Below are 19,772 nucleotides of genomic sequence, written 5' to 3'. Positions count from 1 at the left end.
CTTTTTTAGCATAGCAGGGCTGCACAAGCGTTCCTGAAACTCCAGTCTGTAGCCCTGGGCAATAAGATCTTGACCCCGGGATCCTGGCATTATGTTGCCCAGATGTGACTGAAATACCTTAAACGGGCTCCCATCTGCCTGTCTTCCAGGCAGTGAGGTACACCGTCGTGCTGAAGGCTTTGAGGAAGCAGAACCGGGGTTCTGTTCCTGTGAACCCAGGTTCTGGGTTTACCTCTATTGCCTTTGAAGGCTGTAGAAGAACCTTTGGATTTACTTTTACATTTTGCTGTCTGAAAGGACTGCAGAGTTGGAGCAGAGTAGATTTTCCTAGCTGGGGGAGCTGTGGAAGGAAGGTATGTAGACTTACCCGCCGTAGCCTTGGCTATCCACGTATCCAGTTCATCTCCAAAAAGGGCATCTCCTGTGAATGGTAGGCTTTCCACGCCTTTCCTGGAATCCACATCCGCAGTCCACTGGCGTAGCCCCAAGCCCCTGTGTGCTGACACTGCCAAGGCATTGGCGCGTGCGTTGAGCAAACCCATTTCTTTTATGGCCTCCACCATAAAATTAGCTGAGTCCTGTATATGCTGTAGGAGTAAAACAATCTCCCCCCTGGATAAGGACTCTAAGCCGTCAATTAGATTACCTGACCATTTTGCAATGGTCCTAGTGATCCACGCACAAGCAATAGTGGATCTCTGGTCCAACCCAGCAGCCGTGTACAGGGTTTTGAGAGTAGTCTCCATTTTGCAGTCAGGCGTGTCCTTTAAGGAGGCTGCCCCAGGGACAGGTAAGACAATCTAACGTGACAACCGAGATACCAATGCGTCAACAATCGGTGGATTTTCCCACTTTTCCTATCATCCTGAGGAAACAGGAAGGATGTGAGTAACCTTTTAGGGATCTGAAACTTCTTATCCGGATTAACCCAAATTTCCTCAAACAGGGAATTTAACTCCTTAGATGCAGGGAAAGTAGCAGAGGATTTCTTTTTTACATTAAAATAAGACTCCTCATCCACCTCCGCCACCTTGGCCCTCATTCCGAGTTGTTCGCTCGTTCTTTTTCATCGCATCGCAGCGATTTTCCGCAAACTGCGCATGCGCAATGTTCGCACTGCGACTGCGCCAAGTAAATTTACTAAGAAGTTTGGTATTTTACTCACGGCATTACGAGGTTTTTTCTTCGTTCTGGTGATCGTTGTGTGATTGACAGGAAGTGGGTGTTTCTGGGCGGAAACTGGCCGTTTTATGGGAGTGTGTGAAAAAACGCTGCCGTTTCAGGGAAAAACGCGGGAGTGGCTGGAGAAATGGGGGAATGTCTGGGCGAACGCAGGGTGTGTTTGTGACGTCAAACCAGGAACGAAACTGACTGAACTGATCGCAGTGGCAGAGTAAGTGTCGAGCTACTCAGAAACTGCTAAGAAATTTCTATTCGCAATTTTGAGAATCTTTCGTTCGCAATTTTGCTAAGCTAAGATTCACTCCCAGTAGGCGGCGGCTTAGCGTGTGCAATGCTGCTAAAAGCAGCTAGCGAGCGAACAACTCGGAATGAGGGCCCTTGTCAGGAATGTGCAGGACATCTCTAATAGCTTCTATCAAGGCCCGTATTCCTTGTGACAAGGCTTCATCCCCCCCACTCGCGTCCACTTCACCCTCCTCTGCATCTGAGATGTCATCATCAGTGTCAGCCTGCAGGATTTGGGCCAGAGTACGCTTTTGTGGACAAATGGCAGGGGTCTGAGACACTGGAATGGGAACTGAATCTCTAGTCATCAGGTCATCCACAGACTATCTTAAGTATTGCGTCTCTTTCTCATTATGTGATAACTTATTAGAAATATTTGAGATCATCCCTTTAAGGGAATCTAACCATGCGAGTTCGGACCCACTAGCCTGAGAATGTGTACTATCTTGGGTACACGGTAGTGATTCCCCCGGGGAGGACAGACACTCAGCTGTGCAGGAAACACACTCCCTTGACATGACAATGTGAAGGGACACACAGAAGAGGTGAAAACACAGTTAACCCACACAGAGCCCGCAGGGAGACAGAGAAGATGGAGCCAGCCACACCACGCCCTTCTAGCCAAGTCAAACTCAGCTGGGTTGCAAACTAAGCTCCTCAGTAGGGCTTAGTATTCTAACACCGCTCCCCCCCCCCCCCCCCTTTCCTTACTAAGACCCCCTGGTAACGCTGAGGAGACGTGGAGTCTTTGTGGAGGAGCTGCACTGCCCTGTGATTCCTGTCAGTGTAAACTGCAGATGGAAAATGGTGCTGGTGAGTTGCTGGATCCGCTCATAGTGAAGCCCCGCCCCTGTAATGGCTTCCCGGATTTTTTATACTGGCTGAGGTGTCTGTAAGGCTTACAGCGGGTTAGAACCCCTGTAAGTTGTATGCCAGTGTAGAGTACAGTGGGAAAAAAAAGCTTAGCTCGCCCCTCACAGCGGAACACACACACAAATAGCATGATGTACTGAGCTTGGAAACGCAGCCTGCCTGTCAGCGCTGCGCTCCATACCCTGATGCTGCCATTTTAGCCAGCCACCCGCTAACCGGGACGCCGGCCACCTACTCACCACTCTTCTTACTTCTGGCTCTGTTAGGGGTGGCGGCGTGCTGCAGGACCATACGCTCGCCGTGGTGGGGCTTGCGAATAGGTCCCTCAGGAGCTATGTACTGTCAGCGGGGAACGGGACCATTAACCCTAAAGCAGGTTGGGCCGTTCCCCCACCTAAGTCCCACGAAGCAGGCAGTCTGGTGCCAACCAGATCTGCCTGAAAACAACAAACAGAAAATAATGCAGAAAACTCTTCAGGAGCTTCCCTAAGCGTGACCGGCTCCTCCGGGCACATTTTCTAAACCGAGTCTGGTAGGAGGGGCATAGAGGGAGGAGCCAGCGCACACTATTGATTCCTTAAAGTGCCCAAGGCTCCTAGTGGACCAGTCTATACCCCATGGTACTAATGTGGACCCCAGTATCCTCTAGGACATAAGAGAAAAGTGAGTGCAGAAGGCCAGTTATCAATTTTCCATTGCCACTAGTTCTTCCGCTAGATGCAGCACTGTGCAGTTACTGTTTGTCTATTAGTTGTAAACCCAATCTTCCATTCTAGAACACTTAAAGCAGTGTTTCTCAAACCCAGTCCACATCGAACCATAGCAGAGCATAATGGCCCTCATTCAGAGTTGATCGCTCGCTAGCTGCTTTAGCAGCAGTGCAAACGCTAGGCCGCCGCCCTCTGGGAGTGTATCTTAGCTTAGCAGAAGTCGAACAAAAGGTTAGCAGAACTGCTCATAAAAATTTTCATACAGTTTCTGAGCAGCTCCAAACCTACTCCTACCTTGCGATCACTTCAGTCAGTTTAGTTCCTGCTTTGACGTCACAAACACGCCCTGCGTTCGGCCAGCCACTCCCCCGTTTCCTCAGGCACGCCTGCGTTTTTACCTGACACGCCTGCATTTTTTAGCACACTCCCAGAAAACGTCCAGTTACCTCCCAGAAATACCCACTTCCTGTCAATCACTCACCGATCAACAGAGCGACAGAAAAGCGTTGCTCGGCCTTGTGTAAAACTGCATAGTTTTGTGTGAAAGTACTTCGCGTGTGCGTACTGCGGCCCGTACGCATGCGCAGAAATGCCGATTTTTAGCCTGATCGCTGTGCTGCGAACAACGGCAGCTAGCGATCAGCTCGGAATGAGGGCCATTTTCCAGATCATCTAGCTGGAGCACAGGTGTGTTAATTGACTAAGGGGTCTATTTCCTAAGCCTTCAATGGAAATAAAGTGGACGGAGATAAAGTACCAGCCAACCATCTTCTGTCATTTTACAAACACAGCTTGTAACATGACAGTTAGGATCTGATTGGCTGGTACTTTATTTCCATCCACTTTATATAGGTCAGGACGCCAGTCCGTTAGGACGCTGCAGTGCCTAGTATATGAAGTGGCTAGTTATAAAGTGGCAGCTTAAATCAATAGCAGTGTTATACCCAGGGCCGGATTAACAATGGGGCGGATGGAGCTGCAGCTCCAGGCCCCCCATCAAAATAGGCCCAAAAGCATCTGCTGTACTGTAGACAGGAAAAAATGTTTTCCTGCTACAGCAGCTTTCCAAAGGCCGTCCGAGGACCCGCATCTCCCGGCCGCGTCCTCCCCCCTTCACCTCCTCACGCATCATGTGTGTCGATAGCAGTGTAATGGAAGGCTTGCTCAGTAGCCCTGGCCTCCCTGCACCGTGGCGCATACACAATGATATCAGGCAAAGGCAGGATAACTTGTTCCCTTCCGGCCCATCACACTTTTAAGCATTTTGGGCTGGCAATTCCAGCCAGACATCAAACACATGCAGCATGCGTGGCACCGCTGTAATGCAGGCTGTACTAGTAAAGACGCTGCGGCCGGTGCGATCGTGATGCCCAGGGAGCATCACAGCCAGTGGCCCAATTTCCTATGCATCAGCCTCCCGTAGAGGGGGAAAAAAACGCCGGACAACCGCTGCTGAATAATATATAATCGGTGCGCACGGCTATACTGTCGTCTCCTCCTCCTTTCTACTCTATTGTCGCTCTAGTGACACTGGGCTGGGAGATGAGACGTCATGACATCTCATCATCCCAATAAGAACACGGCAAATAGTGGGACTTGGCAGCACTGCAGAGCTTGGAAGTGTAGCGAGGTAAGCTTCTGCACTCAGCAGTAGATACCAGGCCAGCCTGCTGGTGCAGCTTGAGACTACCGCTCAACCATAACTGACTACAGTTGTTTTAAAGGAGCTAGGAGTGTGTAAGTGAAAACAGGGGGGTGGTGGTCACTGGGTCCCCAAAAATATTTAAATATACAGAATAAGAGGTGGGGTGTTGAGGCAAAAAAAATAAAAAAAAGATAATTAAAAAAGTTAAAGTCTATTGTGAAGTCATAACATTTTTATTTCTAATAAACTTTTCTCCAACCACATTAATTGTACCCCTATTGTTAATAATAGTAACTTCAGTCATTATAGCCACTCTTTTTATTTGTCATCTGGGCATCTCTACTATCTTTAGACCTATACTGATTTAATATTGCTTTTATTTATACTTTTTATAACCTTATTTTCAACAGTTGTATTTTAATATTATTTGCTTCTAGCACATCAGTGATCACCCACTAAACTCCTGTCCATTTTATCCCAGTCATAAATCTTTCTATTTGCCCACTCCATCTATCTATCTATCTATCTATCTATCTATCTATCTATCTATCTATCTATCTATCTATCTATCTATCTATCTATCTATCATATCTAACATCATATACTGTATCTCTATTGCCCGCTCCCATATTTAGCACAAAGGTGCGATTAATGGGATGGTATCAGGATCCCGGCATCTAGGATGCCAGTAGTCAAAATAACGACAGCGACATCCTGACGCTCAGGATCCCGACACCTATTTGGTAAGTAAACTGCTCCTAACCTCCCTAACCCTCCCGCAGCCTGACCCTAACGCTCCCCCTCCACTGCAACCTAACCCTCCCCGGTGGTGCCTAACCCTAATCCCCCTCCCTGCTGCCTAAAACTAACCCTCCCTTCCCCGCAGCCTAATCTTAACATTCCCCTGAAGTGCCTAACCCTTCCTCCCTGCAGCCTAATCCTAATGCGCCACCCTTCCCCCCCATTACCCCCACAGTCTAAACCTAACCTTTCCCAGTGCGGCTGTTCGGGATTTCAACGCTAGCATTTCAATCCATGTTAGGATGCCGGCTCCGGCATTCTGAGCAGTGTCAGGATTCCTATATTATTTCCCTAATTTCTATTTTATCTCACTACACTTATATTTACTGGCGCCTACTGCCTGAGCCTAATAGGGTACCTACCCTATGGTAGATAGATGCTGCAAGAAGAGTCAATATAGGGTGCTGGTAAGGTAGTGATGTACACAACACATGGACTGAATTAAATTAACATATACAATTATTAATAGCTTTATTAACAGTTATTTATATAGCACACACAAATTATGCAGCGCTTTACAGAGACCATTTAGTCATTCTTATCAATTTCTGCCTCAGTGGACCTTCCTCGGTATGTGTAGCACACTTGACATTAGGGTTACATTTTGGCAAAGTCCAATTAACTTACCAATATGTTTTTGGATTGTGGTAGGACACTGGAGCACCCAGAGTAAACCAACACAAACTTGGGAGACCACATAAACTCCACACATATAGGACATTTGAAATTTTTGTTGTATATGTAGCAGATTGTTTGTTTTAAGGGTTAAATACTTATAGATCTTTTTATGCAAAGTTAGTAATATTAATATTTGTTTTTTAGGGGGGAAAGCGTGCAGGGGATACTGTACCCTGGGCCCCCCTTGGTCAGGGGACCCCCTGGCCAGAGACCACTGACACCGTTAGCCCTCCCTCTTGTGCAGCAGCAGAACCAGGCAGCCATAATGTGAGCAGGAGAATATGCAGTGCAGGCAGAGACAGAGGAGTATCAGGTTTCATGAGCTAACAACGGAGCTTCCCGACCAGAGGAGAGATAGGAGGGGGAGATTGCTGCAAGGGACCCAGAGATCCCAGCTTCTCCTCTTCCCCGTCTGGGTGCCTGGGTCCTGTGCAACCTGTTATCTAGTGAGAGCATTCAGGTCTAGAGAGAGACCAGGGCCGAAACTAGGGGTGGGCTAGGGGGGCACGCGACCTGGGCGCGGAATGAGAGAGGGCGCCGGCGCGGGCGGTAAGCGGAAACATGCAGTGTAGGACGGCGCAGGGCTGGAGTCGCGCCTCCCCGCTCCGCTGCGCCAGGATGCTCCGTTAGAGTCTGCTTCCGGAAACACAGAGGCGCCACTTCACACTCACATAATCATCTGCCAGCGGTGTGTGTGTGTGACGGCCATCTTCAGAAACGGAGAGGACGGGGGCCCTGACTGATCATCACTAGATGTGTGTAAAGGTAGGGAGAGGCGGACAGCTATATATGTATAATATGTGTGTGTGCAGTGTTGTACTTTAACCTAGTGTGTGTGAGCAGGGCAGTGTAACCCTGAGTGAGTGTGTGTGTGTGTGTGTGTGTGTGTGTGTGTGTGTGTGTGTGTGTGTGTGTGTGTGTGTGTGTTGGAGCAGTGCAGTGTAACCCTGTGTGCGTGTGTGTGTGTTGAAGCAGTGCAGTGTAACCCTTTGTGTATGTGTGTTGGAGCAGTGCAGTGTCACCCTATGTGTATGAGTGTTGGAGCAGTGCAGTGTAACCCTGTGTGTGTGTGCATGCATGTGCTGGCGCAGTTCAGTGTTACCCAGTGTGTGTCTGATGGAGCAGTGCAGTGTAACCCTGTGAGTGAACTGGAGCAGTGCAGTGTAACCCTGTGTGTGTATGTTGGAGCAGTGCAGTGCAACCCTGTGTGTATGTGTGTTGGAGCGGTGCAGTGTAACCCTGTGTGTATGTGTGCTGGAGCAGTGCAGTGTAACCCTGTGTGTATGTGTGTTGGAGCAGTTCAGTGTAACCCTGTTTGTGTGTGTTAGAGCAGTGCAGTGTAACCCTGTGTGTATGTGTGTTGCAGCAGTTCAGTGTTACCCTGTTTGTGTGTTAGAGCAGTGCAGTGTAACCCTGTGTATATGTGTGTTGGAGCAGTTCAGTGTAACCCTGTGTGTATGTGTTGCAGCAGTTCAGTGTAACCCTGTTTGTGTGTGTTAGAGCAGTGCAGTGTAACCCTGTGTGTATGTGTGTTGCAGCAGTTCAGTGTAACCCTGTGTGTATGTGTTGCAGCAGTTCAGTGTAACCCTGTTTGTGTGTGTTAGAGCAGTGCAGTGTAACCCTGTGTGTATGTGTGCTGGAGCAGTGCAGTGTAACCCTGTGTGTATGTGTGTTGGAGCAGTTCAGTGTAACCCTGTGTGTATGTGTTGCAGCAGTTCAGTGTAACCCTGTTTGTGTGTGTTAGAGCAGTGCAGTGTAACCCTGTGTGTATGTGTGTTGCAGCAGTTCAGTGTAACCCTGTGTGTATGTGTTGCAGCAGTTCAGTGTAACCCTGTTTGTGTGTGTTAGAGCAGTGCAGTGTAACCCTGTGTGTATGTGTGCTGGAGCAGTGCAGTGTAACCCTGTGTGTATGTGTGTTGGAGCAGTTCAGTGTAACCCTGTGTGTATGTGTTGCAGCAGTTCAGTGTAACCCTGTTTGTGTGTGTTAGAGCAGTGCAGTGTAACCCTGTGTGTATGTGTGTTGCAGCAGTTCAGTGTAACCCTGTTTGTGGGTGTTAGAGCAGTGCAGTGTAACCCTGTGTGTATGTGTGCTGGAGCAGTGCAGTGTAACCCTGTGTGTATGTGTGTTGGAGCAGTTCAGTGTAACCCTGTGTGTATGTGTTGCAGCAGTTCAGTGTAACCCTGTTTGTGTGTGTTAGAGCAGTGCAGTGTAACCCTGTGTGTATGTGTGTTGCAGCAGTTCAGTGTAACCCTGTTTGTGTGTGTTAGAGCAGTGCAGTGTAACCCTGTGTGTATGTGTGTTGGAGCAGTTCAGTGTAACCCTGTGTGTGTGCTGGAGAAGTGCAGTGCAACCCAGTGTGTGTGTGTACTGAAGCAGTGCAGCGTAACCCGGTGTTGTGTGTGTGTGTGTGTGTGTGTGTGTGTGTGTGTGTGTGTGTGTGTGTGTGTGTATGCTGGAGTACCCAGGGTGGGTACTTAATTTGTATATACAGTATAGGAGGGATGTATTTAATCACAGTGTATTGGGGTAAGTGTATATACAGGTGCATGTATATATATGTTTATTTGGGTGGTATGTGTATATTCAGGGGCTGTGTATATATGTACCGTACTGTGTATTGATGTACGGGAGGATGTATTTCTGTATATTGGGGGGGGGGCGCCAAATGACTGCCTTGCCCCGGGTGACAGAAACCCTAGTTTCGGCCCTGGAGAGACACACAGAGAGTCCACACGAGTCCTGTCCCAGTATGTAAGTAGTACAGAGGCTGCTGCTTTTCTTGCATGTGACAAGATATATTATAGATTTTATTTTTCTATGTGTATTATAAGGTTGTTTAAGTTGTCTTTGTTCCACTTTTGATAAAGTCTGGTGAGTGCCCTCTCCTCCATCTAATGGAATAAGGTGGAAATCACTAAAAAGTAAAAAAACTGATACAGCGCATGTGTTACACTGTGTACGCTCATAGGTGCTGTTGTACAGTAGTTGAGATGAATGGCATCGGAAATGTTTTGGAAAAGTGTCCAGCATTTCTGGGTAGTGATTGGAAGGTTGCTATTAAGATGCACAAAAAATGGTCTGTCTATGTGCTTGTTATGGGAGTGTCATAGGTATGATGCTAAAGTGCTTTCCTACACAGATGCTTCAACATTCACATTGGAGGCCACACGCAGATGGAAATCTGCACCTGCTATAGATAGGTCTGGTGCAAGTTTCCATGGTGTGACTGATGGTGGTTTCTAAAATTGGGCATACACACTATGATTATCTGGCCAATCAGCCCCATATCAGTTGATCGCCTAGATAATTGTAGCATGTATGCGATTGACTGATACAAAAATATAGATCAGTCGGGCATGCCAGATCGTCCAGCATGTTTATCTGCAATATTTTCCAAATGTCAAGTTGGCTGCATCGAGCAGTGTATACCCTACCGCAGCTGACCGATGGACATTTTCCCTGTTTCTTCACATGGGAAGGAATAGGGCAATGTCTCCTCCTGAGGGAGAGCGGATATTATGGCCAATACACTGTGAGAGATCTGACAGTGTATGTCCCTGATATCTGCCCTGTCCGAGGCTGCCTGATAGAACGCCTGTCGGACTGATAGGCATTTTATGTATACATGTATGCCCAGCGTAAGGACTGCGTGTATAGATGCTCAAAGTAGGAATCTCAGTCCTTGCACATCTGGACGTATACTTGGACACAAGGGAAGGGCTTTGTAGTGGCATTTGCATAAATGCACAGATGTGCGGCTGTCAAAATACGCAGCAGTGACTATGGGGGACATTTACTAAGCAGTGATAAGAGTGGAGAAATGAGCCAGTGGAGAAGTTGCCCATGGCAACCAATCAGCACTGAAGTAACATCTGTAATTTGCATACTATAAAATTATACAGAGCTACTGATTGGTTGATGGGGCAACTTCTCCACTGGCTCACTTCTCCGCTCTTATCACTGCTTAGTAAATGCCCCCCTATGTGTGCTCTCCTGTTCTGTTTGTTGTATTATTTAGATATATTTTCTGGATATGTTCTTGTGTGCTTCAATAATTGATTTGTTGAAGATAATTGGGCATTTAAGTGCTGAGAGTTTTCTATTCACATGCATTTACACGCATACACACACATAAAATATATACTGTATACAGCACTGATCACATCCCCATATCAGTAGCTACACACCTGCCGTGCTGATCACACCCCACGCGGTGGCACACAGTAGGCCCTTCAGAAATGTCAGCTCCAGGCCCATGAAGACCTTAATCTGGCACTGGTTATACCTGTGTTAAACCGAAGGAAAAACAGAAGGCAAACAAACCTACAAGATAACAGAAGGGCTGCGTTACAACCACAAAACTCAGGATCAGGAGCCCTCCCCTCACCTCTACCATGACAACTCCAGGACCAGACTTACCACCTCTCTGGCTGAGAACATCAAGTCTGCCCCTGGGCCTAAACCTATAGGTGAGCAGGGAGCTGTGGGGGCAGAGCACCAGGACCAGGCTCAGCGGGGACATCTCCATTGGTCCTGATGGTGCTTACCACATTCTCATACCCACCCGTACTATGATCTTATCAAAATAATGTTATCCCAATTTTCCTTCTGACACTGGTTACCTGCAATTATTCTTTATCTCCCCTTTTGTTTTATGTGTATGTATATATATGTATATATATATATATATATATATATATATTTATTGTAACACTGTAGGGAACAAGGTGCCGTTTCCTGGGGTAAATGGCAGCAAGCAGCAGCTGAGGAATCACACAAGTCCAGTGTGTGGTGCAACTGGCCACAGCCAGTTTTATTAAACAGAAAATAAAACAAACACCAAAAGAAAATACCTTGCCTGTCCGGCACTAACTAAACACAAGACGTTCCTAACTATCACTAAACAAAAACACAGAGTTCTCCAGTAAACACTGTATGGCTCACTTGTATAAGGAAGCGTGTTACTCTCACAGAGATTCTCCAGTCTCCTCAGGCAGTCTGCACACACTAATCAGGCTAGCAGCCCTAAAAGGCTCTTGCACAGCTGAAAGCCCTGATTAGCCCTCTGTGAGGCCAAAGACCCGAACTGGGCCCAACGTCTGGAACTTGCCCTATCTCTCTTTCAGGGCCCTTATCCAGTTTTTCCAATAAACTGAAAAGGTTCTGGCAAAACAAAACATTTTCCTAGAAGTTTTCATTTTTCTAATACATGTAAGACAAGAACCTGGGACAAACATACCTGCCCTCAAACACTATTCCAGTGTTCTTGTCACATATCCCCCTCCCCTGTTTCGACTTAGGGGCCGGAACACTTGTAGCCCCCAAACAGAAGATGCGGGACAATGCATCTGCGTTGGCCAATTTTGTACCCGGTCTATGTTCAACAGTAAACTTAAAATCCTGCAATGCTAGAAACCATCTAGTTACCCGAGCATTCTGATCTCTATTTACATACATCCATTTTAAAGGGGCATGATCTGTCACTAGTCTGAATTGTCTACCCAAGAGGTAATATCTCAAGGCATCTAGTGCCCACTTAATGGCCAAAGCCTCCTTTTCCACAATGGCATACCTTTTTTCATGCTCATTGAGTTTCCTACTCAAATAAATGATAGGGTGTTTGGGACAACACAGCCCCTATCCCTACCTCTGAGGCATTCTTTTGAAAAATCTGGTGTTATCAATACCGGTTGTGAACACAAAGCCACTTTTAATGTTTGGAACGCTTTTTCTGCATCAGGGTTCCATTTCACCATATTTGACTGCTTCCCTTTGGTAAGGTCTGACAACGGCACTGCTGTGGTCGCAAAATTGGGAATAAACCGTCTATAGTACCCAGTTATTCCCAAAAAAGCCCCTACATGTTTTTTATTCACTGGACGAGGCCAGTTTTGAATAGCATCAATTTTATTCAATTGGGACCTAATCAGACCTCTGCCTATGGTGAAGCCCAAGTATTTGACCTCCTCCATTGCGAGGCAGCACTTCTTTGGGTTAGCAGTTAACCCTGCCTCTCTGATTGAGTCCAGTACTGCTTGTACTTTAACCAAATGGGACCCCCAGTCTGTACTGTGAATTACCACATCATCCAAATAGGCAGCTGCATATTTTCTATGGGGCCTCAAAATTTTATCCATCGCCCGTTGAAAGGTTGCTGGAGCCCCATGCAACCCAAAGGGTAACATCTTATACTGGTATAGCCCCTCCGGAACCGAAAAGACTGTTAAAGGTATTTGCCAGTAACCTTTGGTCAGGTCCAACGTGGTGAGAAACCTGGCTGTTCCTAGCCTTTCTATAAGCTCATCCACACGGGGCATGGGGTATGCGTCAAATTTGGACACCTCATTTAACTTACGAAAGTCATTACAGAAGCGTATGCTACCGTCTGGCTTCGGGATGAGAACTATGGGACTGGACCACTCACTGTTAGATTCCTCTATGACTCCAAGTTCTAACATGGTTTTAACTTCTTTAGAAACAGCTTCTCGCTGAGCTTCAGGAATCCTATATGGCTTTAAATGGACCCTGACCCCTGGTTCTGTGACAATGTCATGTTTTATTATGGTTGTTCGGCCAGGCAGCTCTGAAAATATCTCCCTATTTTGGATGAGAAATTCTTTAACCTGATTGTTCTGATCAGCTGATAATGTCTCTGACACCTTTACTGTGGGAAGCAACCGAGGTGAAGACACCGAAGGGCAAGGCTTTGCTGACAGAGACAACCTATCTTTCCAGGGTTTGATTAAGTTAACATGGTAGATTTGTTCGGGTTTTCTCTTTCCCGGCTGGTATACTTTGTAATTAACCTCATTCACATTTTCCCTAATCTCAAATGGACCCTGCCATTTAGCTAGGAATTTGCTTTCCACAGTGGGTTCTAAAAGAAGAACTCTATCTCCAGGAGCAAATTCCCGTATCTTGGTACTCCGGTTATAGACCCTCTGTTGAGCACTTTGGGCCTGTTCCATGTGCTCTCTGACAATAGGTACCACGGCTGCAATCCTATCCTGCATTTGTGTTACATGTTCAATAACGCTTCTATAAGGAGTAGGCTGTCCTTCCCACATCTCTTTGGCAATGTCCAACAGCCCTCTGGGGTGTCTACCATACAACAAATCAAATGGAGAAAACCCCGTAGAGGACTGAGGAACTTCTCTGATGGCCATTAACAAGTAGGGCAACAAACAATCCCAGTTTTTCCCATCTCTATCAACAACCTTTTTTAACATACTTTTTAATGTTTTATTAAACCTTTCCACCAACCCGTCAGTTTGGGGATGGTAGATGGACGTCCTGAGGTGAGTGACCTTAAATAATTTGCACAATTCTTTCATGATCCTTGACATAAATGGAGTACATTGGTCAGTCAAAATTTCTTTTGGTATTCCCACTCTACTAAAAACCTGCACCAGCTCCCTAGCTATCGCCTTGGTTGCGATAGTGCGTAAAGGGACAGCCTCAGGATATCGAGTGGCATAGTCCATAATTACCAGGATATACTGATGGCCCCGAGCGGACTTTAACAAGGGCCCCATGAGATCCATGGCTATTCTGTCAAACAGGACCTCTATAATAGGCATGGGAACTAGTGGGCTCCTGAAATAGGGTCTAGGGGCATGATACTGGCATTCAGGACAGGAAGAACAATATTCAGATACTTCTTTATAAACCCCTGGCCAAAAGAACCTTTGTAAAACTCTTTCAGTGGTTTTTTCTGTCCCTAAATGTCCTGCTGTAACGTGACTATGAGCTAAATCTAGTACCGTTCTCCGATAAGGCTGGGGAACTACCAGCTGTTCCACCACATCCTCACCCTTTTTGACAATGTGGTAACAGAGCTCATTACGATGGCCATGTGGGGATACGTAACCCTGTCACCTGGTACCACAGGTTCCCCATTAACAACCTTAACATTCTCTCTAGCCTTTATTAAGGTAGGATCCTTTAACTGTTCAGACGCAAACAGATCCTTCTTTACCTCCAGGTCAGGCACGCTTTCAGTTCTAACTACTATGTCTCTGTTCCCAGCAAGAGGGTCCTCACTGGACTCCCCATCTGTCACTTCCGCAGCCAAACTAGCAAAAGGCAAAGGGTCAGAAAGTTCTGAAGACACACGTACATCCATAAAATCACAGGTATTATCAACTGGCTCTTTACTTCTCACATCTGTTGATAAACGTGATTCCCACAGTTTCCAAAGATGAGGAAAATCCCTCCCTATTATGGCCTCATGCACCAAGGTGGGGACCAGTCCTACTTTAACAATTGCTGACCCACAACAAGCTTCTATATTCACTTCAGCAGTGACATAATGTTGGGTATCCCCATGTATGCAAGTTACCCCAATAGGTATTTGCTGGACCTTTAAGGGGTTCACTAACCCAGCTTTCACGAGGGTAACTAAACTTCCTGAATCTAGCAAGGCCTCTACCCGGTTACCCTCTAAGAACACATCACACATTTGTTTTTCCAGCTCAGGTGAAGGTACCACAGTACAGGCTAACCTAGCAAAGAAAGACATTCTGCGACATTCAAAGGCAGCATCACATTGCATGGGTTCTTGCATGACTGGGCAATTGGCAATAACATGACCTGGCATACCACACCTAAAACATTTAACCACACGATTATCAACCCGTTTGGGCAGCATAGACCGTTCTAGCCCCACTGGCCTGTCTCCAGGGCCAGTGTTTACAGTCTCTCCAGCCTTGCGTTCTCTTAACCGCCCAGCAACGTTTTCCAACGGAACAGTCTTACCAGTCTTTACTGAAGGGCGCTGTCGAGGATCTATGGGTTGCTGGGTGGTCATCAGTAGTTCCTCTGCCGCCAAATACCTCTCTACCATGTCCACTAATTGGTCAGCAGTATCCGGGTTTCCATGGCTCACTCACTTGCGCAGGACCACGGGCAAAGATCTCAAATGGCGGTCCATGACGACTCTTTCAACCATCTGGGGACCAGTTAATGTCTTTGGCTGTAACCATTTTTTTGTTAGCTGAATAAGGTCATGCATCTGGGAGCGAGGAGGCTTCTCCATGGCGTACACCCAACGGTGCACCCGTTGTGCTCGTACTGACAGCGTGACTCCCAGGTGGGTCAGGATCTCAGTCTTTAGTTTATCATAGTCCCGAGCCTCAGCAGGGCTTAAATCAAAGTACGCTTTTTGGGGCTCACCTGACAGAAAAGGTGCCAGCAGACTGGCCCACTGTGCTTTCGGCCAGTTCTCACGCTCGGCAGTCCTTTCAAACGTGGTCAGGTAGGCCTCCACATCATCAGCCTCTGTCATTTTCTGCAGTAAGTGACTGGCCCGTATAGAACTAGAGCTGGTCGGAGCACTGACGGCCACATCTCCAATCCGGGCTGCAAGGCTCTGCACCACTTCTGTTAAGGCCTCTCTATCCTGATGCTGTTGCCTGTAAAATTCGTCAATAGCCACCTGCTGCTGTCTCCTATTTTCCTCCATTGCCACCTGCTGCTGCCTGTTGGCCTCCTGCTGAGCTGCTGTAGCTTGCAGCAAGGCTTTGAGCAGTTCCTCCATGTCGACAGATTTTTCAGGCGGCTTTGTAGCTGCTTTCACCCAGGACATATATCAAATCCTCAGGGCGAGTCTCAGCAACTTCCCACTGGGCTGTATCTGCATAAACCACCGTTTTCTGCAGGCCTCATAAAGCTGCTGCTTTCACTTATGCGCAGAACGGCATGCTCGCATTCTCCACCAAGTTGTAACACTGTAGGGAACAAGGTGCCGTTTCCTGGGGTAAATGGCAGCAAGCAGCAGCTGAGGAATCACACAAGTCCAGTGTGTGGTGCAACTGGCCACAGCCAGTTTTATTAAACAGAAAATAAAACAAACACCAAAAGAAAATACCTTGCCAGTCCGGCACTAACTAAACACAAGATGTCCCTAACTATCACTAAACAAAAACACAGAGTTCTCCAGTAAACACTGTATGGCTCACTTGTATAAGGAAGTGTGTTTCTCTCACAGAGATTCTCCAGTCTCCTCAGGCAGTCTGCACACACTAATCAGGCTAGCAGCCCTAAAAGGCTCTTGCACAGCTAAAAGCCCTGATTAGCCCTCTGTGAGGCCAAAGACCCGAACTGGGCCCACCGTCTGGAACTTGCCCTATCTCTCTTTCAGGGCCCTTATCCAGTTTTTCCAATAAACTGAAAAGGTTCTGACAAAACAAAACATTTTCCTAGAAGTTTTCATTTTTCTAATACATGTAAGACAAGAACCTGGGACAAACATACCTGCCCTCAAACACTATTCCAGTGTTCTTGTCACAATATATATATAGGCTGATGGTATCTCTGTATGATGGCAGGACGGCTGTTAAATGATGTTTATGTCTCCTGATGACGGTCTGCTATGACCGAAAACGTTTGAGCTTACCTCTGGATAACTATAATGGACTGTGTTACACAGTCATGTATGCTGTCTGGGCAATAAACTTTTGCTAAATACCTCATTAAGAAAAGACTGGTGAGTGCTCCATTTTTTTGTATCTACAAGTGGATCCCCTGGAGGGTTTTCGTGGAAGACACCCCAGCTGTTGTTCCAGTATTACACGTGAGTGCGACTCTCTCTGTATATATATATACACATACATATATATATATATGTGTGTATATATATATATGTATATATGTGTATATATATATATATGTATGTGTGTATGTATGTGATTGTGTGTGTGTATATATATATATATATATATAATTATATATATTTTTCCACTTCCACCCCACCATGTGCTTTTCCTGCAATGTTTACCTCCACTGATTGCACACCCTGCCATTGCGCCCTACATACAGGGTACATCATACTACTACACAAGTGTCAGTTTTCCCATATATGCACTTGGCCCTTGTATGGCTTACCTCCCACAGTGTAACCTTCAAAGTGCGCCCAACATGGCTGCATCATCTGGTACGCTTGTGGATGGGATGAAAAATACATGGACCTGGTAGTTTTGTCTGAGCCCTACTCTGAACTTTAGGACTCTGAAATCACCCCCATTTTGTGTCATCTCTTCTAGGGGTAGACTATTCCACCCTGGGTAATCCTACGCTGAGCGCCCAAGATAGCTGCCGCACTTGGTACCTTGTGAGGGTGGAATACACAACACTTGGAAGTTATTACCCAAAATGCCTACACCAATCCTGCATTATGCTTTCTGTGTGCTTAAGGTTTTCTTTTACTATGTCTGTGTGGCTTACCTATTGCTGTATTACTTAAATATTCTGTATTATGTGCATTGTTTTTGATGTCTGTAAAGCGCCTTGAGTCCTGTTGTAGAAAGAGCGCTATATAAATAAAATAATTAATATTAATTATTATTATCTCCAGCCATGGCTTAGTAAATAGACCCCTAAGCGCATAATTCAGCATGGATCGTGGATGTGTAAAAAATCGCACATCTACGATCCATTACACTGACATGCAGGGGGGATGCCCAGCACAGGGCAAGTCCTCTCTGCATGCTGGGTCCTTAACCCCTCCCCGCCCCCAGAAACATACGAAAACATTGCACAACGGCGATGATTTCGCATGTTTAGGGTAGCCCTCTGCCTACGCAACCTTGCTGCAAAGGCAGGCAGAAACCCGACATGTTTCAGGTCGCAGCATAGGTTGTAGTTGTGCAAAAAATTGTACAACTGCAACCCTTTACACTAGCATGCAGGGGGCGCTCAACACAGGGCAAGTCCGCCCTGCATGTCGCCCACCCTCCCCCGCTAACATGCGAACGATTCGCTAAGCAGTGAAGCGCTCGCATGTTAAGGGTAGCCCTGAGGGCCTTATTCAGATTTGTATGCAATGCTGATATTTACATAGTATGTGTTGTGGCCGCACTGTGCACACGCCAAGTTACTTTGGATTTATTTGAGTGCTTGACAGGATAGGACCATATGGGGCAGACAATGGGGTGTTGCGTCAAAAAAGGTATTCCTATCAAAACCGTTTTCATGGCATGTCTGTTTTCAGGACATTTGCGATTGTGCACGCAGAAAACATGGCGACGGTGCTGCAGCTCCCACGGCCAGTCTGTGTGGCCATAGAATTACTCGGGAGATTATGCTCCTTCCTTGTCTCTGCTGTGATGCAAATGTGTTTGCTGATAACTTTGAGATGGCTCCGGTGACCGGTGGGCATCTCTATTCTTTTCTGGGTGGCTGCTTCATTTGTGTTGCTTAGGAAGTCTGTATTTGTGTACAAATCGGAATCAGACCTTGAGTTCTATGCCCCTCTATGGCCAATCGAGGAGGCTGTCTGCCTGTATACGTTTCACATAATCTTTGCCTGAAAAAACGAGTCACCCTCCGGAACAAAAGAGTTTAATCTTTGTCCTCTTGATTCCTGGATTTTAAACCTTGACTATACAACTTGCCTTCCTCGGACATCCTCCTGCCTTGGCTCCAGCCTCTACTTGCAATAAGCACCACCCCAGATGCTTTATAAAGGCCTTTGTTGGGGTTCTCTGGTGAAAAACAATAAGATAATTAGGGGGAGATGTATCAAGCCTTCTACAGAGTAGAGAAGTGGACAGGTGGTGAAGTTGCCCGTAGCATCCAATCAGCTTATATCTATCATTTTACTTGATAAATGCTATGTATAGGTCTGATTCAGTTATGGTTGGAGGTGCTATCACTGCTTCTTTCCTTGGAAGCAGCAGTGATAGCACTGTATGGTAATTAAGCAGGAGGTGTCTACTTGTAACAGACGCCTCCTGATGCAGTAGTGATCCGCCCTGCGTCCTAGGATGCAACATCAGATCACTGGACTCAACATCAGGCGACTTGCGGCACCTATGGATGTTGCGCACGCTGCCCATCGCAGAGACCAGAAAATCTCTAAGAAGCTACGGAGATCCCTGGCCTCTTCCTTCCACCTAAACAGTAGTGACACTCCTCTTTTTGGAGAAATGGAGGCCGTCGTCGCACCCTCCTGTCACAGGACCCATTCATGCACGCACAGAACGAATTCTGTGCAAGCCAAAGTACCAATAATTAGTACTTTGTGGTGCAGGATGTAGCTCCAAGCACATCTAAAATAACGCCTCTATGCTTTCCTGTTAGCAGTTTTCAGAATTACTGACCAGTCCCTGAACTCCTTCCCCACCCTGTACTGGAAGCTCCCCATCCGGATCCATGTCTTGACTTTGGCTCTATATAGCTGAGATGAGAACTATAATGGGACCTGCATCCATTAAACTGCAATGTATTCCAGGATCTATCAACATAGAACTGGCACTAATATTGCTATGCCAGACAATACACATAGAGCTCTTCAATGCCAGGGCATCTAAGATGATGTGTTCACCACTGGTTTTCCTGTATTTGTGGAAGTTTCTCATTCTCATATATGCATATATGCATGTGAAACTTTATTCCTTTTGCCATATAATCCAGTCCTTTAAAATCATGTTGATGCCACATTAAAATCTCCCACATCCACCCATATCTCACTACAGACAAGTTTGTGTGTGATTTTCAGTATGGTGTGCATTTATATTTACTGTGTAATTGCATGCAGAGTTTTACTGGAGACGGTCGGGATTGGGCCTGGTCAACCTGGACACTGGAGGGATCGGGC

General features: G+C 46.6%; 1 protein-coding gene across 4 annotated transcripts in view; it reads right to left on the bottom strand.

The window, feature by feature from the left end:
- Window positions 1-19,772, bottom strand: part of PRKAG3 (protein kinase AMP-activated non-catalytic subunit gamma 3) — a 134,388-nt gene that overhangs the window by 18,347 nt on the left and 96,269 nt on the right. Inside the window, exon 1 of one of the 4 annotated variants that reach the window (XR_010181990.1) lies at window positions 10,363-13,758. The exons of 2 other annotated variants lie outside the window; for them this stretch is intronic. Coding sequence is in view for 1 of the 2 variants with exons in the window: in XM_063933876.1 (XP_063789946.1) it covers window positions 18,515-18,657 (143 nt within the window). In the remaining variant the exon portion in view is untranslated. Of the gene's footprint in view, window positions 1-10,362; window positions 13,759-18,415; window positions 18,658-19,772 lie in introns of those variants that run through there. One more of the 4 variants, XM_063933876.1, reaches the window with a different exon arrangement.

Source organism: Pseudophryne corroboree, chromosome 7, assembly GCF_028390025.1.
Source record: "Pseudophryne corroboree isolate aPseCor3 chromosome 7, aPseCor3.hap2, whole genome shotgun sequence".
Classification (NCBI taxonomy): domain Eukaryota; kingdom Metazoa; phylum Chordata; class Amphibia; order Anura; family Myobatrachidae; genus Pseudophryne; species Pseudophryne corroboree.
This window is presented reverse-complemented; position numbering and strand designations above follow the sequence as displayed.